This window comes from Podarcis muralis, chromosome 12, assembly GCF_964188315.1.
Source record: "Podarcis muralis chromosome 12, rPodMur119.hap1.1, whole genome shotgun sequence".
Lineage (NCBI taxonomy): Eukaryota > Metazoa > Chordata > Lepidosauria > Squamata > Lacertidae > Podarcis > Podarcis muralis.
In genome coordinates this window covers 45,078,148-45,105,295 of record NC_135666.1, presented here as the reverse complement: position 1 = coordinate 45,105,295, position 27,148 = coordinate 45,078,148, and the positions used below count along the sequence as shown (strand labels likewise).

Genomic DNA, 27,148 nt, shown 5'->3' with positions numbered 1-27,148 from the left:
TAGATTATTATGTTTTACTGAAAAAACAATAACAACAACAACAATGAGTGGAGCTTGGAGAAATCATTCAATGTTACTTCCATTGCATTTCAAAACCAACTGGCTTAACAGAAACAAAACAAATATTCATTTCATTAAACAGAGTTAATAGCTTTAAAAGTGATTCAACAGTACATGTAATTTGCTACATTCAGTTTACATAGCCCTTTATGTACTACACAAAACATAAATGGACATACACATTGTATGTTAAAAAAATAATAAAGGCAGGTCCATTATTAAGCTAGATAATTAAAAATTAAAAAGAAATGTCATAATTTCCCATAAGACCCAATAAGGTTTATGCCATCAAGGGGAGTGTGTGCTTTCTGCCCAATATAGCCCACCAACAGCTGGATCAGCCATTCTTTCAAACATGCTCTCCTGAGATTCTAAACAAATCTCACAGGACCACATTAAATTTGAGCCACTCAAGTCCTGACCATCTTTCCTAGTCAACAGAATAGTGGAATCAGTAAAATGAAGGCAAAATGCAGTCCATAAAATTAGCAGCTGCACACTTGTGGTGTAGAGAGTTAACAAAGCATGTTTACAGAATCATTTTGGTTTTTTAATTGCTATAGCAAAGGCTGTTTCACATGTGCTTTTATTACATGTGTGTCGGGGGGGAAAGGTGTGCAATTCACTTACGTGACTATGGGGAAGGGGCTAGAGCTCAGCAGTAGAGAATCTGGTTTGCTTGCAGAAGGTCAGAGGTTCAATCCCTAGAATCTAAAGGGTAGGGCTGGGAAAGACTCTCCCTAACCAGAAATCCTGGACAGCGTCCCCTCAGGTCAATCATGGCTCACCAGGGAGTCCAAGTTGGCCTGTGACATCATTTTCCCCAAACCACGCCCACCTGGCAGAGTTGGCCTGCAGAAGGAGGGAAGAGATAAAGGTCTGGCCCACTGAGCAATAAAAGTTCCCTACCCCCTGGTGTAGGCAATTCTGACCTAGATGGATCCAGTGGTGTAGCATGGGTTGCCAGTGTTTAGGGCCGCGTGGCAGGGCTGGGTGGGAGGGAAATGGACGGAGTATGCATGTGCGTTCAATTGCCTAATGGCGTCTGCGTCACCCAGGAGATTGCAGTTGCAGAGATAAGAAAAGAAGGGTCATTCCACTGTCTGGAGAGGTCATTTCCTGGTTCGCACAGAGAAGCGGTTTTCAACAGAGCCCAGTAATGGAAACATACAGCTGTATTGAGGCAGCACCGGGTGTTGAAATTTTGTGCCCCTAACAATTTTGCGCCCCGTGGCCTCCCCGCCACACTACGCCACTGGATGGATCAATGGTCTAACACAGTGTAAAGAAGCTCCCTATGTAGCAAATACATGCAAATGCAATTAGCACACACAAATAACATCATGCTCTGCATTTTTAGTTTCTCTGCATGGCGGGAGGGGCGTGTGAAAGTATCTCCATTCTCAGGTTTTAAGCACTATCTCAGCTGTGTAAATAAATGTACATGAGGCATTCATTCCATTTCGTCATAAAACATATAACCTCAAAAGGCTGCACAATAAAACTACTCGGGGCACTTCCATAGTCTTTAAAGCAGGACTATTCTGGGTCTTCTGAATGATATAGGAGTTGAACTTCCAACAAGAAAGACCTTAATAACCATACCCAAACCCTTTCAGGGCTAGGAGGGTATGTAAAAAGGTAAAGGTAAAGGGACCCCTGACCATTAGGTCCAGTCGTGACTGACTCTGGGGTTGCGGCGCTCATCTCGCTTTATTGGCCGAGGGAGCCAGCATATAGCTTCAGGATCATGTGGCCAGCATGACTAAGCCACTTCTCATGAACCAGAGCAGCGCACGGAAACGCTGTTTACCTTCCCACTGGAGCGGTACCTATTTATCTATACTTGCACTCTGACATGCTTTCGAACTGCTAGGTTGGCAGGAGCAGGGACTGAGCAACAGGAGCTCACTCAGTCACGGGGATTCGAACCACCGACCTTCTGATCAGCAAGTCCTAGGCTCTGTGGTTTAACCCACAGTGCCACCCACGTCCCTCTAGGAGGGGATGTAAAGGTAGCTAAAAAGTCAGTGTGCTGGAGTGGTGAGAGCATTCTGGTCTACAACTGGGGAGACCCAAGTTCAAATCCTACCATGAAGCTTCACTGGGTGACCTTAGGGGAACCGCATCTCAGCCTAACCTACTTCACAGGGTTGTTAGTTAAACTTGAGGACCACACACACCACTTTCAATCCCTTTTAGGAAAAGTGGGATATATATGTATAATAACTTCCATGCTGAAAGTTCCATAATCAGCACAGGATTGTCTTCATCTCCAGGTTATGAAATCATATTAATACACCTGACAACATTCCCCCCCAGTTTTTGGTATTTTTTCTTCCAACATAAACAGGTGAACCATTTAATGTCCAATTCTAACAAGGGAATTGAGGGATATATCAAATTCTTCAACAGCTCTAAATCAAGATAAAGTAATTATTTCAGTCTTTAAGACCACAGTCCTATACACGCTTAGGGAGGTCAAGGCAGTTTAGATGAGGAAGAACGCCCAGAAACATTTCTCATTTTAAGTCAGTGGGTACTGTTAAATAGATTTCAACAGCTGGGCAGAGAAGTCATAACAGGCACTGAAATAAACCACAGTCATAACTGAACACAGTTTGCTTATTATACAATCATGTGCTAATGGGAATTGTCATCACATTCCTCGGTGTGTGGTATTCTGAGCAACCCCTGGTATATTACCTACACCAGGGATGGGGAGCCTGTGCGCCTCCAGATTTTGTGGACTACAACTCCCATCACCCCTTACCATCAGCCATGCTGGCTGGGGCTGATGGGAAATGGAGTCCAACAACATCTGGAGGGCCACAAGTTATCCACCTCTAGCCTACACTAAGCACAACATACTGAGTGCTAGAAAGCAGGGCCTGTGAATCACAACTACACAAGTTGCTGTCTGATAACAGTATAACAGCGCTAAGTTCCCTGTGTAGGAATCTTTCTGTGGGATACAGGGGAATTTGCTATTTCTAATGTAACTTGAGGAGTGGACAAACAACGAAACCGCAAGAGGTTTTTCCTCTCTGCGTACTGGCCATTTCCAACACATCAGAGCATGCCAGCAGATCAGTAGCAAGATTGCATCTGAGTATCTGTTGGGAATTCCTTTGAATAGCTTTCCAAGCCAAGTGGCAATGAATTTGCAATTTCCGTCATACATGCACTGGATCAGAGAATTCTCTCTCTCTCTCTCTCTCTCTCTCTCTCTCTCTCTCTCTCACACACACACACACACACACACACCTGTTTGCCTGAATCCAGCCGGCATAAGGCCAGTTTTGCATTCGCATGTTCCAAAACCACAGTTTCGTTTTGGTAATAAATGTGGGATGATGCTAAGCACCAAAGCCATATATATATAGCCCCTCGTTTGATACACAGGCCCTGTCTACATTACTTCCCCTTTTTAAAAGATGAAAGATATTGCAACTATTTAAACACATTTGATTCCCCCCCCTCAATTTCTTAAAATCTCTTTTAAAATGTAAGTAAGTTAAAAGGTCAAAGTGCTCCTCCCTCGCCTAATAAATGCTATCAAATTGATTATCATCAAAACATTTGTTAAAAAAAAGAAACATTCTCAATAAAAGGCATGTAACCCTGATTAAAAGCTGGGCGTACACTACAGAAGCTCATTTCTTTTATATAGCAAAGAGCCTCAATGCAGAATGCATTTCAGGCCATCTCCGATGCCCATAAAAAAGAAAAAGGATCTGTACCTGTCTCTCTCCCCCCCGCCCCCTGCCGCCAACAATAATCACTGGAGTGCTCCAGATGGGTCCCTTTAGAAAAAGAAAGCATCAGAATGAAGGCTACAAAAACATCAAGCATTTTCCATACTGCTAAGACACATACATGGATACTCAGAGGAGTGTGAAAGCCCTGCTCGGCGTTATTCTGAAATCTACCCAAAATGTTAGCCAGTAAAAAGAAGACCGCTGACATTCTAGGCGTCGCACTATTACATCAAACTGAAAATGACCTACAAATTGACATTCATTTTGCCATGATTGCTTAACGGAGTTGACGCTTTGCAAGACTTCATTATATCCATTTGAACCCACGTATTACTATGAAAAGGCAGGAATTGCGACAATGGCAAGGCATGCGTTATATATGCTCGGGGTGACTCTGAAGACAGGAAATCATATCCTGGACGGGTTTCCCTTCGTAGCAGATTTGGTAGACAGCAGCAAATAGTGGAAACCTAAAAAACAGACACGAGAGGAAGGCAAACGTTTTACTAGATGGAGAGGAGAAAAGCTAAGAATGCCGAGCATTCAGGATGCATTGATGGCAGAACAAAATTTGATACACAAATCTATATCTATCTATCATCTATCATCTATCTATCTATCTATCTATCTATCTATCTATCTATCTATCATCTATCATCATCTATCTATCTATATCTATTTATCTAGGAAAGAGGTTTGTTACTGAAACAGAGCTTGAGGAATGTATATGAATTAATGCAAGAGTTCCTTACGGGACATTTTAGACAACTGCCTATCTATCTATCTATCTATCTATCTATCTATCTATCTATCATCTATCTATCTATCTATCTATCTATCTATCTATCTATCTATCATCTATCTATCTATCATCTATCTATCTATCTATCTATCTATCTATCTATCTATCTATCTATCTATCATCTATCAATCTATCTATCTATCTATCTATTATCTATCTATCTATCATCTATCTATCTATCTATCATCTATCTATCTATCATCTATCTATCTATCTATTTATCTATCTATCTCTATCTATCTATCTATCATCTATCCATCCATCTATCTATCTATCTATCTATCATCTATCTATCTATCTATCTATCTATCATCTATCTATCTATCTATCATCTATCTATACATCTATCTATCTATCTATCATCTATCTATCTATCTATCATCTATCTATCTAATCTATTATCTAGAAAAGAGGTTTGTTGCTGAAACAGAGCTTGAGGAATGTATATGAATTAATGCAAGAGTCATTTATGGGACATTTTAGACAACATCTAACAAAAAAATTCATCTCCCCAGAAAAATTAGTTGTAGATGCTGGGGTCGCCAGCTCCGGCCTGAGCTTTCTTCCCCCACCCCACCCTATTTCCTAACCCTTCTAGAAAGTTAGGAAGCAAAATATGCATGTATCCTAAGCCTATTTCTGTGAAATGAGCCAACCTGGCTGCTTCCACCTGTCAGTGTTTTCAGACAATGAGTGAAGTCGGAGCTGTGATTGGGAAGTGAGTTCTCTGGACATCAGGCCATAGGTTCTGAAGAGCTGCTATTGCACACTTCTTTTCTCTGTAGTTTGCCCTTTTCCCTAGCAAGCAGGGGATACATCTTTCCCGTGGTGGGTTTGTCTGAGATCAGGTAGATCCCTAGAAGTTATTTTGTGCAAACGCTATGACACAATAAGCACGGGTGCATGTTAAATAATCTGCCCTCCTCCTTCAAAGGCAAGTGTGAAATCTTTGCAATGAGGCTTAGGTAAAGGTAAAGGGACCCCTGACCATTAGGTCCAGTCGTGACCGACTCTGGGGTTGAGGAGCTCATCTCGCTTTATTGGCCGAGGGAGCAGGCATTTGTCCACAGACAGCTTCCGGGTCATGTGGCCAGCATGACTAAGCCGCTTCTGGCGAACCAGAGCAGCGCACGGAAACACCGTTTACCTTCCCGCTGGAGCGGTACCTATTTATCTACTTGCACTTCATGCTTTCGAACTGCTAGGTTGGCAGGAGCAGGGACCGAGCAACGGGAGCTCACCCCGTCACGGGGATTCAAACCGCCGACCTTCTGATCAGCAAGTCCTAGGCTCTGTGGTTTAATCCACGGCACCACCCGCGTCCCACAATGAGGCTTAGGCTGCTATTAAGAACGTGCCCATTTGTTTGCTGCCATTCCTGGGAACCAGGTATCTTTTTCGTTTGTGGCAATAAAAATGCTGCCTTGGACTCATTGAGCAAGGTAAGCATACCGTGTTCCTGTTACTAACACCAGACAGGGCTGGATCTAACACAAATCCTTCTGCAAACTTACGTAGTCTTTCCATTTGAGGAAGGAACTTCAGTTTGGCGGAGGCTTTTGTAAACAGAGCTGAGAAGTCAATCTTCCTCAATTCCACCTTATACCTGTAGTCACCTCTAACATCATCCCTCAATCCTCCAGGGCCGATTTTCAGATGCAGGGGGAACTGCCTAACATAGTCTCCCCACCTTCTCTTTATGGTAGCCAAATGTGCCCTGTTCCACAAGCAGAGTTCTGCTCATGGATCTCCTTGTTCCTTCTAGGAATAAAACAAATCTTGTTTTTTTAGGATTAAGCCCCCAAAACGGACTTTGGACATGTCTGACGCAGTTCTCTTCCTTGCCTCCTGCTGGGTGTTAAAAGGTGGGAGCAGATAAAACAAGAATACTGATAACTGAGTTGGCATAAGTGGGAGGGCCAAACATTTTTCAACTCTTTTTTTTGGGGGGGGGAGCCAATAACAAGAGCAGAAAACCAAATTCAGTGGGAGCTTCCAAGTTCTTCCAATAAGCTACTATGTGCATCTTGTTCCTTGGTAAAACTACAACAGCAACCTGTAATATAGAAAAGATGACAACCCAAGAGAATTGCTTTTAAAGCTGATGGATAAAAGCGGCACTCCTAAAAGGAACTGCCAGTCAAAAGCAGCAGTTATTTGGGAGACTAGATTGAACAAAAAGAACAATGAAAAAGTGGGGGAACCACTTGATTTCTAAGGCCTTTTGGTAAAAGTCCCTTAGAATTTCTCATGATTATTCAAAAGCCTATTCCATCATTGGGAGCAGCCATCTATTAAATGCACAAGTACTTGAATACAATGAAACCAGTGCTCCTGTTTTCCACCGAGACAGACATGAAGAGACAACTTACATTTTAACTGTACCTTTGCGATGAATCTTTCGTCAATACATTAATGTCAGTGGGTTCTGTAGAAATGCTTCTTTTATTTGCATATAAACCAGGCATAGGCAAACTCGGCCCTCCAGATGTTTTGGGACTACAACACCCACCATCCCTGACCACTGGTCCTGTTAGCTAGGGATGATGGGAGTTGTAGTCCCATCTGGAGGGCCGAGTTTGCCTATGCCTGATATAAACAATGAATATAATTTAGTGAGAGGCACCATGAGGTAGCTGTTCGTTTATAATAGGGATGGTTAACCTTTTTTCATTTTCTTTTTGCTCGAGGGCCGCATTCACGCTCAGCCAACTATCTGAGGGCCACATGCTAGCTGTCGATGTGCTCACCCGCACTTTCAGACACAGACAAGCCCCCAGCGGATCCATGCAGACTGTTTCCCCCCACCCTGCTCATCTAATGTTCAAGCCCATGCCAAACTGCATCTCTATCAGGGTACTGGGATATAATTTGCTCTGGAGATTATGTTAAAGAATAATTTGGGGCCAGGGGGAAAACAACCAAAAATAAAGTTACCAGAAGCTAGTGCCAGCATATTTGAGAAGGAAAACATTTCAAAACATGGCTTAAACACGATCTCACTTACTTTTCCACTAATCCTTTCTGTTGAAGAATGCGATACACCTCTGCAGATGTCTGCGGCCCTTGAAGCTTTTGTCCATTCAACATCTCTTGCTCCAATTCTTCAATAGACTGAACAATTTTTTTAACAAAAAAGGTGTATCTTTTAATGATTCATAAGATGTAGATAAGCGATATCTTTTTTTTTGTCGGGGTGGGGGCAGTGTACCACCTTGGCTACCCCAGATTTACATGTATCCAGGCTAACCCACAAAAGACAGAAATTGCCTTGTTAGATCACACCACTTTGTCTTCAACTATGGACGGTGGCTGCTGTAATCCAGAAACATCTGGAGGGCTGGATGTTCCCCATTCCTGGTTTAGAGGGAAAACTTCACAACTCTTTGGACCAAGAGGAGAACCAGTGTAGACTGAACCTAAACAGATCAGTCCATGCCCCAAATCAGAAGAGTGGAGATATGCTCCAAATCCAAAGCTCTATCTATTGCAACAATCCACAGGTTACAGAATCATAGAACTGTAGAATTGGGACTCTCAGGATCATTTAGTCCAGTGATGGCCAAATTTGGCCCTCCAGCTGTTTTGGGACCATAACTCCCATCATCCCTAGCTAACAGGAGCAGTGGTCAGGGATGATAGGAAGTGTAGTCTCAAAACAGCTGGTGGGCTAAGTTTGGCCATCACTGATCTAGTCCAACCACCTACAATGCAGGAATATGCAGCTATACCTTGCTTCCTCAACCTCAGCCCTCCAGATGTTTTGGCCTACAACTCCCATGATCCCTAGCTAGCAGGACCAGTGGTCAGGGATGATGGGAATTGTAGTCTCAAAACATCTGGAGGGCCGAGGTTGAGGAAGCCTGAGCTATCCCATCCGGGGATCAAACCTGCAACCTTGGCGTTATCGGCACCCCAATCTAACCCAGTGTTTCCCAACCTTGGGTCTCCAGCTGTTTTTTTGGACTACAACTCCCATCATCCCTAGCTAGCAAGACCCAGTGGTCAGGGATGATGGGAATTGTAGTCTTATAACAACCGGAGACCCAAGTTTAGGAAACTCTGATCTAACCAACTGAGCTATCTAAGCTGTAGAGTACAGTGCTAGATTTACTGAAGGGAGGGGAGAGGGAATCGTAGGACACCTTCGGAAAATTCCCTTGCCTCAAACCCTGACTCCGTCCCCCCACCCCAATTTTAAATAAATAATATTGGCCCTCCTGTTCCCTTCCAAAACCAGTTATCTAAGGAGCTCATCACACTAGCTAATGGAGTCAGGTCCGATCTGATACATCCTGCAATGGAACACTACTTAAGAGAATGCTGTGGTTGTCATTATTGTCATCCCAAGACCCCAGCAAATCACCACGAGACCCGTGTTGTACTTTTCCCACATGACAGACAATTATTTTACTCTGTGTGTCCACCTGTCACAAGATGGTTCCAAACAACGGAAGAGATTCAAGAGTCAGTCACAGGAAAGCAAGTGAGAAGAAGAGCGAGTCCCAGGGACCATACCTTTCCTGTTTTAACAAACGCTTCGGCCACTCTCCGATTGCGGCCCCCGTAGCACGTGGTGATCAGGTCTGCCACGCCACAGCTCTCCAGGAAAGTGGCAGTGGACACCTGCCCCTTGCAGAAGAACTTCGCGAAGGCAATCATTTCCATCAGCCCAAGCCTAATGACAGCTGCTTTGGTATTATCGCCGCAGCGGAGGCCATCGCAGAAGCCAGCTCCCACAGCCACAATGTTCTAATGGAGGAGAAGATAAAAAGGGAGGGGAAAACAACTGCTTGAGAAATAGACTCTGAAGCGGCAAGGAAGGTGGAAGGGCTCTTGCTTAGTGACAGAGCTCACTGGGTGACCTCAGGCTAATCTACCTCATAGGGTTGTTGTGAGTGGATGTGCCTGGGGGAACCATGTGTGCCATCCTAAGCTCCAAGAAAGCAGTAGGAAAATTTTAGAGCAATTTTAAATGCAAAAAAAGATGTGCAATTCTTATTGATCCCTACTACTCCTGCTCTTACGCCAAGCAAAACACTGACTTGCCCAAGAGAACTCAATGACTTCGCAGTTCTGGACCAGGAAAATAAATCCTCATGCTAGAAATGCTATGTACCGTATTTTTTGCTCTATTAGACGCACCAGACCACAAGATGCACCTAGTTTTTGGAGGAGGAAAACAAGAAAAAAAATATATTCTGAATCTCAGAAGCCAGAACAGCAAGAGGGATCGCTGCGCAGCAAAAGCAGCAATCCCTCTTGCTGTTCTGGCTTCTGGGATAGCTGCGCAGCCTGCATTCGCTCCATAAGACGCACACACATTTCCCCTTACTTTTTAGGAGGGAAAAAGTGAGTCTTATAGAGCAAAAAATATGTTAAATGATCAGGCACATCGCCAAAATGATGTAGCGTGCTTAAAATCCCCACCCTGGCTCCAGGATACAGAGGCTACAAAGCTTCCTCTTTGAGACAGAGAGCTCTGTAATGTTCCATCCCCATTTGGTAGCAGCTTACAGCATTTCACTGCACCACTTAGATCAACTTGTTATCGTCGTAGGATCATAGAGTTGGAAGCGACCATGAGGGTCATCTAGTCCAACCCCCTGCAATGCAAGAATCTGTTCCCCAGTGTCAGGGGACTGCCGTCGGAACAGGGAAGGGAAGCAGAGGGGCAGCTGGGTTACAGGGAACCTCAGAAAATCTTGCGAAGCAGTTCCTCTTCCTGTGGTGGGGAAAGCCACACCTCCAGTGGGGAAGAGGGGAAAGGACCAGAGGATGCTGCTGGGATCCTCAGCACCGCTCCTGGCCAAGCCGGCCAGGAGGGAAGCACGCCCCTTCCGTCACCCACCCTGCGCAGAGGTGTAAAACACAAAGAAGGAAGGAAAAGGCTGGGGGTGACGAAGCTCTTATGTTGGGGGAGGTCCCGGAAACGCCCACTCCCGGATTCTGCTAGCGATTGAGGCAGACATGAACTTGTGGCTCTGCACTGTAAATAGTTTTGCACCAAAATAAAACCTGTAAAAGACAGGTCGGAGTCCTGGCTGGTTACTCACGAGCAACAGCATTGCCATCTGACACCCAGCATGGGAATCGAACCCACAACCCAGAGATTGAGAGTCTTGTGCTCTACCGAATGAACTATCCCAGCAGACACTGAGATGACAGCTATGCATGCTAAAAGGCCCACGTTCAATCCGATCTCTCCAGTTCAATGAAATACCTTTGCCTGAGGTCTTGGCATTCTGCTGCAAGACCAATGGTCCGATTCTTCACAAAGTAGCATCATATGCTCATGGTGTAAATACCGTGGAGATATCTATAGCTGTCCGAGACCGGCTTTCCCGTTCAGACTGCCCATAGCTCAGGGAGACAGGCAGTGGATCACAAGGTTGAGCTCAGATTCAATGAACCGCAGAGAACTTTGCCAGAAATGAAATAAATTCAGAATAGATGGCCAACGTGCGCCTTGGCAAGCTTAGCTGAGAGCTCATGTGAATAATGGATTGTCGCTTGCATTCCCTCATTTCCAGGGCATGGAACAGCCAGAAACTAAGCTCTTCAACAGCAGAGGAAGTGCAGACATATATTTACAGTGCTGTACATCGCATAATTGCTGCTGTTACCCAATTACCCTAAAAGAATCTGGCAGCATTTCACGTTAGTACGGAACAGCAGCAAATCTGCAAACTCAAAAGGGAGCCTACACACAGCAGGAATGAATGAGTGAGAGAATAGCCTGGAGAGGGAGGTATAAGTAGTGAGTCTGACCTTAAAGAAAGCACTTTCCATCTCTCTGGAATAAAATGTTGCTTATATGAAAAGATTCAGTACCATCGCTCCCCCTGATGACCAACTTGCAGGTGTTCAGGAGGCTAAAGAGCAGCGAGCTAGAAAATTTGTGTGTGGTCCAGCACAGCTACACCTCTTCCAGAACCAGCTCTCAGCAGCACTAGGATAGCCTTGGGCCACAAGAGAATGAGCAAAGTGTTGCGTCAAGGAGTTCACTGGAAAATGATGCTGCAGGTAATGAAGAAGAGTGATGTCCCTGCTGGAAGGACTGAAAGGGGTGGAGGAGCTGGGATTGTGCATCCTAATTGTCTCTCTCCAGCAGGTATTTTTTTGGCAGTAAAGGGGAACTTTACTGAAAAAAAGCAGAGACATCACCTTGCCAACAAAGGTTCGTATAGTTAAAGCTATGGTTTTCCCAGTAGTGATGTATGGAAGTGAGAGCTGGACCATAAAGAAGGCTGATCGCCGAAGAATTGATGCTTTTGAATTATGGTGCTGGTGGAGACTCTTGAGAGTCCCATGGACTGCAAGAAGATCCAACCGATCCATTCTGAAGGAAATCAGCCCTGAGTGCTCACTGGAAGGACAGATCGTGAAGCTGAGGCTCCAATATTTTGGCCACCTCATGAGAAGAGAAGACTCCCTGGAAAACATCCTGGTGTTGGGAAAGATGGAGGGCACAAGGAGAAGGGGACGACAGAGGATGAGATGGTTGGACAGTGTTCTTGAAGCTACAAACATGAGTCTGACCAAACCGCGGGAGGCAGTGGAAGACAGGAGCGCCTGGCGTGCTCTGGTCCATGGGGTCACGAAGAGTCAGACACGACTAAACGACTAAACAACAACAACAACAAAAGGGGAATTGGGACGCAAAGACACCAATTCTTCTCTGTATATCCTTTCAGCAGGACCAAGCCCTTTTGCACGGCAGGTGGAAATGTCCCTGGGGTCTCCTCTACTGTGGCCCCTTGCACTGGCTGAGGCCAAATAATTCTATTGGCTGCAAAGGAGAGGTGACCCACTATCACTGCCAAAGAGAGTGTGCAGGAGGGGGCAACAGGAACTCACTGTGAAGGAATGAAAGAATAACGTTTACTTGGACCTTCACTCTCCTTCTCTCCCTCTAACTGCCATTCCCTATTTGCTCTCGCATATTGCGGAAGGAAGGGCTTCAAATCACTGAAAGACCTACATTGGCTTGCAGTACATTTCCGAGCACAATTCAAAGTGTTGGTGCTGAACTTTAAAGCCCTAAACAGCCTTGGCCCAGTATACCTGAAGGAGCGTCTCCACCGCCATCATTCAGCCGGGACACTGAAGTCCAGCTTCCGAGGGCCTTCTAGTGGTTCCCTCATTGTGAGAAGTGAAGTTGCAGGGAACCAGGCACAGGGCCTTCTCGGTAGTGGCGCCCACCTTGTGGAACACCCTCCCATTAGATATCAAGGAAATAAACAACTATCTGATTTTTAGAAGACATCTGAAGGCAGTCCTATTTAGGGAAGTTTTAAATGTTTGATCTTTTATTGTGTTTTTAAAAATCCTGTTGGAAGCCGCCCAGAGTGGCTGGGGAGGCCTGGCCAGATGGGCGGGGTATAAGTAATTAATAAACAACAACTCTTGGTGCCACGTACAAGAAGAAGCCTCTATCGCACACAGATGTTCAGATCTTACTATGAAAGTTTTAAATCTATCTCTAGTGGATCTGAAGTGTGGCACTTCTCCACTCTCTTAAAAAGAAGGGAAATGTATCGCTTTCAAAAGTACTCATGCATGCTTTTCACCAGATTGGTCCCTAGCAATGAAAATGGCCAGTGCACAAAACAGGCAGGAAGCTCTTGTCGCCGGGCACTCGTTTCTAGTGCCTTGTATCTATGGCACCAGTATGAATGATAACAATCTAACACATCTGTTATTTTTAAAAAATGGGGGAAATCTATTTGCAGAGCCTTTTAGCTGCATCTGTATCTCCACCAGCTTGTTGCCAGACATGATAAAAATATATCCAATGGAAGCGGATATGCAGCAGATGTTCTTTCATCATCTTCCAGCTGCAATCATTATAGGCACTGCATTTAGATGTGCTTTTAAGCAATGTCATGAGCTAAAAATTATCATGATTGGCACATGAATCCCACCTGCAGAATTTATTTATTTTTGGTGCTTGATTCAGTCCTCAGGCAGCTATCCTTAGGGAAACCTTCCCTGTTTTTAGAAAAAGAAGGTAAAGGGACCCCTGACCATTAGGTCCAGTCGTGACCGACTCTGGGGTTTTGGCGCTCATCTCGCTTTACTGGCCAAGGGAGCCGGCGTACAGCTTCTGGGTCATGTGACCAGCATGACTAAGCCGCTTCTGGCGATCCAGAAACGCCGTTTACCTTCCTGCCGGAACGGTACCTATTTATCTACTTGCACTTTGACGTCCTTTCGAACTGCTAGGTTGGCAGGAGCAGGGACCGAGCAACGGGAGCTCACCCCGTTGCGGGGATTCGAACCGCCGACCTTCTGATCGGCAAGTCCAAGGCTCTGTGGTTTAACCCACCGCGCCACCCGCGTCCCTATTGAAAAAGAAGAGCCAATTAAAAAGGGTGGGGCGCCGCATCCCACAAAACAGATATGTGAGTGCAAGGAGTTTTGGCTCTGCAAAATAACTTCCCCTCCCTCTCCTATCCTGATGCACCCAACTAAATTTGTTCCGTACTTTCCCCCAACCCACTGGAACAGATTTGGGGAGAACACTGAGGTATATGCAGGGAGGAGAAGGTCTGTTGCACAAGCCAAAATCCTTCTGCTACTGGATCTATTTAGTCAGATTTATTTAGTCCAGCAACAGCCAATGGGACAATGTTGGTGGTACTCATTTGATACTTAAGGACTTCGGAGTATTGCCCCGTGCCTATTTCTCTGGTGCTCACCTTTTGAAATCCAGCCTGCAGATAAGAGAGCCAAATGCAAACGAAAAATGTAACATCTTAACATATTAGGAAGTGCCCCTACCACCAAACCCCTTTACAAAGAAATAAAGTCTATGTTTGGGTCACTGTCCCAAGCTTAGCCAGATTCTTCTGCTTTGGCACAAAGGAGACAGTTGTTGGGACTACAATTCCCATAATCCCTGTCCACTGGCCCTGCTGGCTGGAGTTGATGTGAGTTGGAGTCCAACAATTTCGGGAAGGCCGCAGGCTTCCCCATCCCTACCCTTGTGGTTTGTTTGGGGGTTTCTTGCTGCATAGGAAAAAAGGAAGATCTTGAGTATGGCATCACAGTACTTCCCCTCAGACACAAAATATGAGGAAGCCATCTGAGAGAAGGCAAGTTGAGTGGAGTTTTGTCATCACCCTCTAACAGAGCTCTAGGATCAAGCGGAAGCAAGCATCAGGTGTTGGCCTAGTACCCAACTTCCCATAGCTCTCTGCTCTCTAGTTTTAGGGTTGTTGTTTTTTAGCTTTTAATGTCATCCCTGCCCAAAAACAAATATTACCTTAAGAGCACCGCAAAGCTCAACAGTATCGGCATCGTCCACCACAGTTATTCGGAAGTTTGGAGTCTGGAGAAGTTCTTTGAAGAGGAAGCCATTCTCCAAAATTTTGCAGCCTGTTATTTTGGGGTGTGGAGGTGAAGGGCAAAAGGAGAACGGACAGCTTTATTTTAGCTAGCATGCTGGCTTTTTAGAAACAAGACAGAACTGTTCAGAACAAGGTACTAGGCAACTCTCCATGTCTACTTTTATATCCTTTAAAGCCCTTGATCAGGCATATACTGTATTGGCCCAAATATAAGCCACACTCCCCCCCCCCCAAATTTCAACCATAAAAAGTGCAGCTTAAATCCGCGACCTTACAAAAATTATCTTTGACGATATCGCTGCTGAAACAGACACAAGGTAAAATGGAACAAAAAAAATTGTATTATTACCGATTTGCAAGCTTGAGACTGTTCATTTGCCATTTACGGTTGTGAGTGCCTGTGGAATTGTAGCAACTGAATAGCGATTTGCTATTTTAACAACTGTGCGGCAACTTTTGCCAGGTTGCAAGATGAAAGGCTTAAATTGGCTCGGAGTTACAAATCTACCAACCACAGCGATTTTCAGCCTGTAATCCGATTTTAAGGGAGCGGCTTATATTCGGGTATTGTCTTTTTTTCTCCCCTCCCCCACTTGAATTTAAAGGTGCATCTTATTTGCAGATGAGGCTTATATTCCGGCCAATACGGTACTTTCTCATCTTTCCTCCGTAGAATCCAAAGTGGGCTTACAACCCTGCGAGGGACGACAGGCCTAGAGACAGTGACCCATCCAGTACACCTCATGACTTGAACCCAAGTCTTCTCAACATGGTCTGTCGCCTATCCAAGAGCCAGATGCACTATCAAAAACGCTCTGCTGCAAAGCCTTCCCTGCACATAAGGGCTCTTAAAGTGAGAGGACCTGGGTCATACCAGTGCCTTACGGGATGCTGAAGACAAGCCTGATGGAGAAATCCATGGGCCACAAGATACCTACAATAATCTAGCAGGGCTTTATATAATTTGGCCCACTCCTGCTCTATTTTAATAAAATTCCAGGTATGATCACAAAGATATTAATGAAGCATGACTCTGTTTTTCAGTAGACTGTGTCTTCCATCCAAATTGCTATCTTATATACATAAAGGTAAAGGTAAAGGGACCCCTGACCATTAGGTCCAGTCGTGGCCGACTCTGGGGTTGCAGCGCTCAACTCGCTTTATTGGCCGAGGGAGCCAGCGTACAGCGTACAGTCATGTGGCCAGCATGACTAAGCCGCTTCTGGTGAACCAGAGCAGCGCACGGAAATGCCATTTACCTTCCTGCCAGAGTGGTACCTATTTATCTACTTGCACTTTGACTTGCGCTACTTGCTTTCAAACTGCTAGGTTCGCAGGAGCAGGGACCGAGCAACGGGAGCTCACCCCATTGTGGGGATTTGAACCACCGACCTTCTGATCAGCAAGCCCTATGCTCTGAGGTTTAACCCACAGCGCCACCCGCGTCCAATCTTATATACATAGGTCCCTCATAAAAACAATTTTTAAAAACTCAACCCGGAATATATATAGATTATAAGCACGCCCCTTCTTCAAGCATGTCATTCACCCCTGCTCAAGACGCCACTGTAATTCCCTGGATCTCTACCATTCCTAAGGGTACAGAGGAATCAAATTCTACCGTTAGCGTCTTGGGTGAAGGATGGGATAAAAAAAGGTCATAAATAAAATCTAAAGTCCTTAGAGGATTGGTACCAGATGACAGCAGGGAGAAGACCCTATATAAAGCATCCTAAAAAAATTACCTATTGTGGTTTCACAGAACTTCTCCGCTGCGACTTCATTGGCAATATTTGCTCCCATCAGCACACTGATGTCTATTCCCATTTTCTCTCGGATGATGTCAGATATGAGTTTAAGACCCTCTGGACCTTCGTCTATTCCCTGCAGTAAACATTAAAAGGTAACCACTGTAGTCAGTTATCAACATCGGACAGAAGACTGATAATTATCCTCACAAGTGGATGAAATTCTGCCTATATGCCATCTGGGTGGAATCTACACACATATTAAAAAACGCTGTGAAAATGCTTGGTTTTAAAACAGTTTGAAAAATACACTGAATTTTTGCATAGCTCACTTTCACCATCTAGTGTCACATTTGCATATTGCACTTTAAAAGGTAAATGTAATGGACCCCTGACATTTAAGTCCAGTTGCGGATGACTCTAGGGTTGCGGCACTCATCTTGCTTTACTAGCCGAGGGAGCCGGCATTTGTCTGCAGACAGTTTTCCGGGTTATGTGGCCAGCATGACTAAGCCGCTTCTGGTGCAACGGAACACCAAAACCAGAGCAGCGCAAAGAAACTCCGTTTACCTTCCCGCTGGAGTGGTACCTATTTATCTACTTGCACTTTTTTGGCGTGCTTTCGAACTGCTAGGTTGGCAGGAGCTGGGACAGAGCAACAGGAGCTCACCCTGTTGCAGGGATTCGAACTACCGACCTTCTGATCGGCAAGTCCAAGAGGCTCAGTGGTTTAGCACCCATAGTACGCTTTACAACACATTTAAAACGTTTCATTTTAACGTGTAGCTGAGTCCATAGATTAGGCCAAATCCTTAGAACTGCAATGACCATTTAAAAGCTGTGGGTTTTTTGTTGTGTTTTTTTAAATAAAAAAAACAGAATTCATAAACTGCTTTGCAGAGAAGACCCAAGTGATGTGCAGAAATGAAAAACAAAACACAACACAAATCAAGAAGCAGTGTTAAAACATAAAAATCAACAATGAACAAATTCAGAAATAAAATAGGAGCAATCTGAGAATGCTAGGGGGGAAATAAATGTTTCCAGCAGCATCAAAAACAGAACAATGTAGGGCTTGCTTCACATCTAAGGGAAGAAAATTCAAGAGGGAGGGTGCCACAGCGCTGCAATGATGAGCTCCAGTCACAGCATGTTTGCCACAGGGGTGTGTGGCATTACGCCACAGCATCACTGACTCGCCATCTTTACAAAATTACATGATGCACAGCGCTTTTCAGAACTCAAAACTACTGATCCAAATGAGCTGGATCTACATTGCCGTAAGTCTAGGGATTATACATCTCTTTGGCGCTTCAGAATTGTTTTTGTTCAACAGCCCATTGAACAATTCCAAAGGACTCCTTGACACCAAAGTAAGGCTTGTATCTGTTGTACCTTAATGAGAGTTATACCAACAGCTTTCTTGGCTACGCGCCCCGTGATCTCATCGCAAATTTTATGAATGAACTGGTGGGGAATGACAAAAACCAGCAAGTCTGCGTCTTGCACGGCATCCTTCAGATTTGGGACAGCAACCTATGGAAATTTATTCAAGCGAGGAAGAAAGGGAGAGATGAGAAAGAGAGAAGAAAGAAGACATTTGTCTCAATGCGTCGATTTTATTCTGTTTGTAGAAATGCTTTATTATTATTATTATAATGGCCGTAAAATTTAAAGATTTTAAACTAGCACAGATTAGAACTAAGCACAGATTGGTTCTACTATTCCAAAAGCGGCTCTTTTGTTGGCTGGCCTCAACCATTGGCAAATGCATCCAGCTGGAATTGCAGAAAACTTATTTGCACAGCAAATATTTTATACTGCCAAGAAGCTAATACCTTGCAGTGCTATCTAGTATACTGGTCTTCATGTGGCTTATATTGTTTGTTGTAAGAAGCTAATACCTAGCAAGCCAACTGATAATAACAGCAAATTTCAAGTATAAAGGCACAAGCAAATTTGGAACTCATTCCCACCCAATGTAAACTAGCAAAGTATTATTATTATTATTATTATTATTATTATTATTATTATTATTATTATTATTATCTCAATTTGTAATTTTTTTTTGCCAAATAATATTTATTAGTTTTCCAAATTTTAAACAAACCAATGGCAAATCACATCAAATTTCTATACTGCCCTTCATCCGAAGATCACAGGGCAGTTTACAATATAAAAACACAAAAATAAAGTTTCTGATTGCTTCTAAAGTTGGAAACAGAATTAAGTAAGATACCGTTTACGTCGTATTTGGGGAAATCTAATACTTATTGTGAATAGTAAATGGTTACTATTCTCTGTGGGTTGGAATCAGAGGTTTATGAGCAGAATTTCACTCACAGAATGGAAACAATTTCTGTCCTCTCCTCCCCTAGTTAGCCCCCTCATCCCTCAATGAAAATCAGCTCCAGAAAAAAAACTTGTTTTGCGACGCAGCACAGCAGAGAAACAATCTTCTCTCAGTTCTATGAATGGAAGGCCTGCCAAACCCAGGTCCCTTCCACAAATGGCAGGTCTCCTTCTGTTCACTGGGAGGACACATTGGGTTCCAATTTTTGCAAATGACTGACAGCTATTATTTTGGAATTTAACAAAACGTAAATGTGAATAAGAGCTTTGGTTCTTTTACTTTAAGCCTATTATCTTTACTACGCGCCGTTCCTCTCCTCGCACAAACACCAGGTTCTGAAGAAGTTTGTTAGTTGGGCCCAATGGGGTTGGACCCACACTAAAGTCACATCTGCATTTAAAGCTCTCTTATTTCACTTCAACAGGCATAGCTTCCCCCAAAGAATCCTGGGAACTGTAGTTTGCTAAGGGTGCTGCGATTTGCTAGGAGACTCCTTATTCCCCTCACAGAACTACAATTCCCAGTGGTTGAGCAGTCAATCCCTCTTCCCAGAGAACTCTGGGAAATGCAGCAGTGTGAGGGAAATAGTAAAACTTTTAAAGCAATACTTTTAGAATAGTAAAATGCTTAAAATAAACATAGATAACTAATATATATGTCTTACCACATTGTCTGGAAGCTTGTGTCCAGGGAGATATTTTACATTCTCATGATCATTGTTTATGATATCGGTTAATTTCCGTCCATCAATGTTTTCCTCAAAAACCCACATTTTCACTGTAGAAGCGAACTTTTGCAGCGTTTTTACATTGTTGCCTATTATTTTAGCCACAGCAGAACCCCTGTAATAAATAGAGAAAAGATGACACCTTATTAAATATGCCACATTAAAACAGAGGGCTTGCCGATCAGAAGGTTGGTGGTTTGAATCCCCGTGATGGAGTGAGCTCCCATTGCTCAGTCCCAGCTTCTGCCAACCTAGCAGTTCGAAAGCATGCCGCTGCGAGTAGATAAATAGGTACCGCTGCAGCAGGAAGGTAAATAGCGTTTCCGTGCGCTCTGGTTTCCGTCATGGTGTCCTGTTGTTCCAGAAGCGGTTTAGTCCTGCTGGCCACATGACCTGGAAAGCTGTCTGTGGACAAACATTGTCTCCCTCGGCCTGAAAGCGAGATGAGCACCACAACCCCATAGTCGCCTTTGCCTGGACTTAACTATCCAGGGGTCCTTTACCTTTTTCCAAACTACAATCCCTATCAGCCCCAGCAAGAATGGTACCAGAAGTAAGTTCGGGCTGGGGGGAAAAGCCCTGTTTTTACCGGTACTTCTATTCCCCCTCATTTCACTTCACTGAGAGCTGAAAAGCAACTTGTGCAAGGGATAACAAAAGTAATCTAAACCATCGTATCAACAACAATCACATTTACCCTTCATCACACTTACATTGGAAAGTCAACTCCTTATTTCCTTGATGTATACTAGCAGAACATTTGTAACGCACAAGGTCCAACGCTAAGAAAATTCTTGTATGGTTTGGGTCGGCAACCTAAGGCCCATGGGCCACAAGTGGCCCACGGGGGTCATTTAACTGACTCCCAAACCACCCCCGAAATGAGCTGCCTGCTTGGCGAGTCCCTATGCGCTGTGCTAAACTGGCGCAGCACAGCGTGGGGACTCGCTTCTGTGGCACCAGAAATTGCACTCCTATGCACACCCCTGGTTAGTGTATGCAAAACTCTGTGCCTACAGCAGCCCAATTACACGGGCAAACTGCACAGCAAGGCATTTTGCATTAAGCACTAGTTTGGCACCTTCGGTGAGGAGGTTAAACTTCTTCAACTGATAAGCAAGGTAATTTGAGAAGCATAAAACTCTGCCCCACTGCAGCGTTTAAATTTATGCCCTTTGAACAATGACAAGTTGCCTCAAAGTCACGGACACTCATGCCTGAAGCTTTGTATCATAAGGCAGAGCACTTTTATGTTCTCAACTTGCCTCCAGTCATTCTGTACTTGTCACATGTCTTTTATATGTTAAGGACAATAAGGACTGGTATTTAAACTGCATGTGCTTTCTTTGATGCAAGGCCCCACTGAGCCACGAGGCAACGGATAAATTTAAAAAATGCATCTGTTAAGAGACTTCTTCTGTCTTACGTGTGCAACCATCTCTTTCACACACAACTCTCTTTCATGACTTCTGCCTAGGAAGTGTCACATGGGGCTAGAATAAATTTAGAAATAGAAGAGGTCCGAAATAATGAAGGCTTTTATAGATCACTAAAACAACACACTGAGGATACAGCTCCTTTTTCTTCTTCTTCTTCTTAGTATCAGCTGCCTTAAAAGGGCGGGGGAACCCCTGTGGAAGCAGATGAAACACTGACGTTTTATACTGAGCTAAATGCAAGACTATCAAAGCCACTAGGTTTTAATTTGAAAATTATGCGCTTTCTTGGGTGTGGTAGGTAGCTGACAAAATCCATTGCTAGGGAAGCAATCAATGAATCAATTCTTTCTGATCAGGAGAAATTTTTCCAGTGTTTTGCAGTGATCATAGACTTTCAAACTACCGCTACGTTCAGCTCACTTAGTGACTCTGGACAAACCACTGACCGTGTTGCCATGTCATGCTAAGCCAAACAATGACTTAGCTTGAATGCACTGTGTAAAACAATTATCAGAACAGCTATTAATATTTTTGCTTAATATATTTAAATTAAACTGAATGATGCAAGGCAAGGCAAATACCAGCAGTTCCTAAAATTAGAGTTATGTGCACATACTTGTGCATAGGGACGCGGGTGGCGCTGTGGGTAAAACCTCAGTGCCTAGGACTTGCCGATCGCATGGTCGGTGGTTCGAATCCCCGCGGCGGGGTGCGCTCCCGTCTTTCGGTCCCAGCGCCTGCCAGCCTAGCAGTTCGAAAGCACCCCCGGGTGCAAGTAAATAGGGACCGCTTACCAGCGGGAAGGTAAACGGTGTTCCGTGTGCTGCGCTGGCTCGCCAGATGCAGCTTTGTCACGCTGGCCACGTGACCCGGAAGTGTCTCCAGACAGCACTGGCCCCCGGCCTCTTGAGTGAGATGAGCACACAACCCTAGAGTCTGTCAAGACTGGCCCGTACGGGCAGGGGTACCTTTACCTTTACCTTTTTTCACGTACTTGTCAAATCCTTAACTGGAAGAACTAATGTTCAGGGTGTGCTGAAAGAGTTTCCAAGGCCTCCCCCCACCAAATGGTTGATCTCTTTGGAAATACATTAACCTGTTACATGCCAAGGATCAGCATGTGTTTTTTTTGTGTGTGTGTTTTTTTTGTATTTCCACAATTGGAAACCTCTTTTTGCTTGTCTGTCCCAACATGTATTTGCTCTACCTCAGATATTTTGCACATTTAAGATTGAAACAAACAATTAAACAGGGCTTAAGACCTCAGTCTCACTCAAAAATACACTTTCCCTATTCAAATTCCTTGTGGACATCCAACAGAGGAAAAGCCCTGTGTAACTTTAAATATTGCATCATGCATTGTGAACATGAGTTTGCCCTCATAAAATCTATATGATAAATTTTGTTCCAACGGCCCAATATATAAAATAGGTCAACATTGCTAAGCTTTGACCTATATGCTACCTGTAAAAAATGGAATAACGTATTCACGTAGAGCCTTTACAACAAAGGAAACAAAACAAACAGATAAGGCACCCATGTTAAAAAGCAGTCGTGTTACTGAATATATTTACAGTGGTACCTCGGTTTATGAACTTAATGCGTTCCGGAAGTCCATTCTTAAACCAAAACCATTCTTAAACTGAGGTGCACTTTCCCTAATGAGGCCTCCCACCGCTGGTGCCCTTCCACCGTTCGTAAACCAAGGTAAAGTTCTCAAACCGGAACACTACTTCTGGTTTTGTGGAGTTCGTAAACCGAATAGTTTGTAAAGAGGGCTGTTTGTAAACCAAGGTACCACTGTACTGCAGTATCACGATGGCAATGGATGAAAGCAAGTAACCAGTATAGGAACACAAAATTGCAAAATAGCGGACCAGCTTCTCCCATTTCCTCATTCCCAGTGTGTGCTGTGTAGTTTTGCAACTCTCTCTAAAATGATTTTTGACAGCTCCTACAAGTGACCACGAAATAAAGTTTTGTCTCTGCAAGTTTGAAATGGGGCTCATGTAAAACTTATGCCCTTCAGGAAACAAAGTCAGCACTAATCTGCTGCCAACATTGAGCAATTTGAACAGGCTCTGTCAGCTGACATTGCAGAAGATATCTCAGTGGGTGGAAGACAAAAAGCAGGTTAAAAATATCCCACTATTCTGCCTGGACATAAACACACCTCCCCCCTTTTTAAAATAAAGTACAGTGGTACCTCAGGTTACATATGCTTCAGGTTACATATGTTTCAGGTTACAGACTCCGCTCACCCAGAAACATTACCTCGGGTTAAGAAGTTTGCTTCAAGATGAGAACAGAAAGCGTGTTTCAGCGGTGCGGCAGCAGCAGGAGGCCCCATTAGCTAAAGTGGTGCTTCAGGTTAAGAACAGTTTCAGGTTAAGAACGGACCCCCGGAACGAATTAAGTACTTAACCCGAGGTACTACTGTATATCGCAATGTTTAGCTGGTGATATATCACAATGTTGAAAACCAGATACCACCCAGCTCTATCCTCCTCCTCTGTAAACAGACCAAAACATCATCCAGGTTCCTTGAAGAGCAATCTGAACTGCTCCCCTCCCCGCAAAAAGCTGCTCCATTCGAAGGGATAAAACTGCTATCCCAGTAATATCTCTGTTGGATTTGAACTTGTTTTTATATATGTATTTTTTCTAGGCAATATCTCACTGTATATCTAGCACACATTCATCTGATAGCTTTAAGTGCTGGAAGGACTAGGCACTGTCATGCAAAAGGAGCCATCGTGGTGCAATGGTTAGCATACTGGACCAGAACCCAGGAGAACGAAGTTCAAATCACATCTCCAACATGTTCACTGGGTGGCCTTGGGTCAGTGACTATTTTTCAGCAGAACAGAACTGCTGTGTGGATAAAATGGAGGGAGAGAACAGAACCACTCACTTCACCCTTGGAGGAAGAATAGAATATGCATGTAAAACAAGTGAGTCCTGCAAAAAAACATGTTACGCATGTGTAGCTGGATAGCTCAGTCAGCAGAGCATGCAACTCTTAATCTTGAGGTCATGGGTGCACATAGCTGTCAACGTTTCGGGTGGCACTGTGGGTTAAATCACAGAGCCTAGGACTTGCCGATCAAAAGGTCGGCGGTTCGAATCCCCACGACAGGGTGAGCTCCCGTTGCTCGGTCCCTGCTCCTGCCAACCTAGCAGTTCGAAAGCACGTCAAAGTGCAAGTAAATAAATAGGTACCGCTCCGGCGGGAAGGTAAACGGCGTTTCCATGCGCTGCTCTGGTTCGTCAGAAGCGGCTTAGTCATGCTGGCCACATGACCCGGAAGCTGTATGCCGGTACGTCGGCCAGTAAATCGAGATGAGCGCCGCAACCCCAGAGTTGGCCACGACTGGACCTAATGGTCAGGGGTCCCTTTTACCTATGGGTTCAAGACCCATGTTGGTTCCCTAAACAGTCAGCATTCTGCCACCACAGCATGTTTAGACTTCATCTTCATCAAGGTGCTTTGAGCTACCTTCCCCACCTCACAACCCCAATTATTTGTACTTCCACAAACCCTGGAAAGCTATTTCTCTCTTGCGCATGGACTCTTTAATCTTAGGGTCGTGGGTCTGAGCTTCATGTAGGGCAAAGGATTCCTCCATTGCATGCGGTTGGGCTGGATGACCCTCGGTGTCCCTTCCAACTCTACAATTCTATTATTCTACGAATGGCACCCTTTTGGCATTGCATGGACCCGTGTTCACGTTGAGTGCATGGGAGTTTTGTGGGCTGTTCTCTGGTGGCGTGCGTCCTGCCCACCAGCCTCGGGAAAACCCTCCCAACCTAGAGAACCGTCATCGGTGCCTTTAGAATAACGCCATCATTCTTCCACTATCCTAAGCCAGGGCGAGGACAAGAAAGAGGGGGGAAATCAGCGGGTGATCAGGCCCAGCCCTCGAGGTATTAAAACGAAACGCAAACCTGACGCACGTGCGATTAACTACTCAGGAAAAATAAATAGTTGCCATTCAGAAAAAAAAGAGGAGATTTGCAAAAGGGTGATCAGGGGTGTCGCCTATTCCCGCCCAACAAGGAAGTAGAAGAAGGATGACGGCTCATGACAGCTGCATATATTATTTTGCAGGGAATTCTTTGTTAGGAAAAACAGACCTCGATCCAGAGGAATTGGAGACGCCTGATTCTCCACCCCTGCCTGCGCCCCTATAACCCGCGCATCCTAAGCAATAAGGGCTGAGGACCAGGAAGCGCAGGTTCCTGTCGGTGCCCCGGTGGCCTCTGGGCGGATCGCGCCCCCCAGCTGCGCTCACCAGTTTCCTGAGCCCACGATGCTGACTTTCAAGGGCGACGCTGTAGCCATGGGGGCGGCGGCGGCAGCGGCAAGGGAACGGCACCTGGAGACCCTCCAATGGCCGCGGCCAACAGTCCTCCGCCTCCCGTGCAGAATCGGCGCAGGAGACGATCCCGCCCCCCCAGCAAGAGCCAGGGACCTCCTCCTTCACCCGGAGCTTGCTGGGAATTATAGTCCTCTTCCGACTGCCTAGGCTAGACACGTGCCGCCGGGTATTGCTTTTATTTCATTTTTTAAAAATCATGCTGAGGACGTAGCGCTGTTGCGCCGGATTTGCTTTGCGCGGCTCATTCTTTGCAAGCCCAAGGAGTTTAGGCAAGCGTTTTGCAGTTATCTGGGAAGGAGTCCCGTTGAACTCGATGGGGTTTACTTCTGAGTAGGCACGGTGAGGCTTCCAACCTTGGCAGATCCAATCCGCTTATTTCTGTCTGTGCAGAGGATTACTCTTGCTAGAAAATGAAAGCGCTGCAAGGAGCCACAGGATATTCCCTAGAAGGCGCACTGACTCACAGGAGAGAGAGAAATTCCACGTGGGAGTGGATCCTGCCCCTCTTGTGGGTCAGACGCTGTTATTCATATTTATTTCCTCTCTAACGCAGGATTAAACAAAGGCATCTTAAGGTTTTTACTGTAGCAGCAACTGTATATATTGTAGCAGAACAAATATAACATACATACATGTGCGTGTGTTTTTATCCTGAATATCTACATACTTTCCCCAATATTTTCTGTGCATTGGAGACAAAGCCTAGCTAGCAGAACACCACTGGGGAACATGTGCAAGAGACGTCATGTGACGGCAGAAAGTAGAGTTTTCAGAAACACAGGTCACATGTTGTCTGATGCCTAGGCCTGCATGTGCAGGAGTCATAGACTGATAGAACGGTAGACTCGGAGACCCCAAGGATTATCTGTTCCAACCCCCTGGAATGCAGGAATATGCAGTTGTCCCATGTGGGGATCAAACCTGCAACCTTGGCATTACCAGCACCATGCTCTAACAAAATGCCAATGGGGTTTAATCACAAATAAGTATGCAAATGATTGCAGCTGTGCAATGCAGCTCACCCCTAAGTAAGTCCTAAAGGTAAAGGGACCCCTGACCATTAGGTCCAGTTGTGGCCGACTCTGGGGTTGCGGCGCTCATCTCGCTTTATTAGCCAAGGGAGCCGGCGTACAGCTGCCGGGTCATGTGGCCAGCATGACTAAGCCGCTTCTGGCGAACCAGAGAAGCACACAGAAACGCTGTTTACCTTCTCGCCGGAGCGGTACCTACCGTATTTATCTACTTGCACATTGACATGCTTTCGAACTGCTAGGTTGGCAGGAGCAGGGACCGAGCAACGGGAGCTCACCCCGTCTCAGGGATTCGAACCGCCGACCTTCTGATCGGCAAGTCCTAGGCTCTGTGGTTTAACCCACAGCGCCACCCGCATCCTATTGAATTCAATTGTGCCTTAATTCCAAAGTAAGGGTGCATAGTCTTGCAGAGAGAAGAGGAGAGCAGGCAAGGGCAATGTTGTTTAAGGGATGCTCGATTTAGCCTTTCCCAAACTAGGGGCCTAAC

The 27,148-nt window shown here is 44.9% G+C and overlaps 1 protein-coding gene across 2 annotated transcripts; it reads right to left on the bottom strand.

Annotated features, from left to right (window-relative positions):
- Positions 1 to 25,648, bottom strand: GPD1L (glycerol-3-phosphate dehydrogenase 1 like). 2 transcript variants are annotated; one of them, XM_028750518.2, is made up of 8 exons: positions 25,541 to 25,648; positions 19,744 to 19,921; positions 18,122 to 18,262; positions 16,724 to 16,862; positions 14,894 to 15,006; positions 9,142 to 9,375; positions 7,631 to 7,737; positions 1 to 4,291 (listed from the first exon to the last, which is right to left on the bottom strand). In XM_028750518.2, exons 1-8 carry the CDS (start codon positions 25,588 to 25,590, stop codon positions 4,195 to 4,197), a joined length of 1,059 nt encoding a protein of 352 aa, XP_028606351.2. In that variant the 5' UTR covers positions 25,591 to 25,648; the 3' UTR covers positions 1 to 4,194. The 2 variants fall into 2 exon arrangements, with proteins under 2 accessions (XP_028606351.2, XP_077772470.1); XM_077916344.1 differs by lacking the exon at positions 25,541 to 25,648 and adding an exon at positions 25,383 to 25,506.
- Positions 25,649 to 27,148: the final 1,500 nt, after the last annotated feature.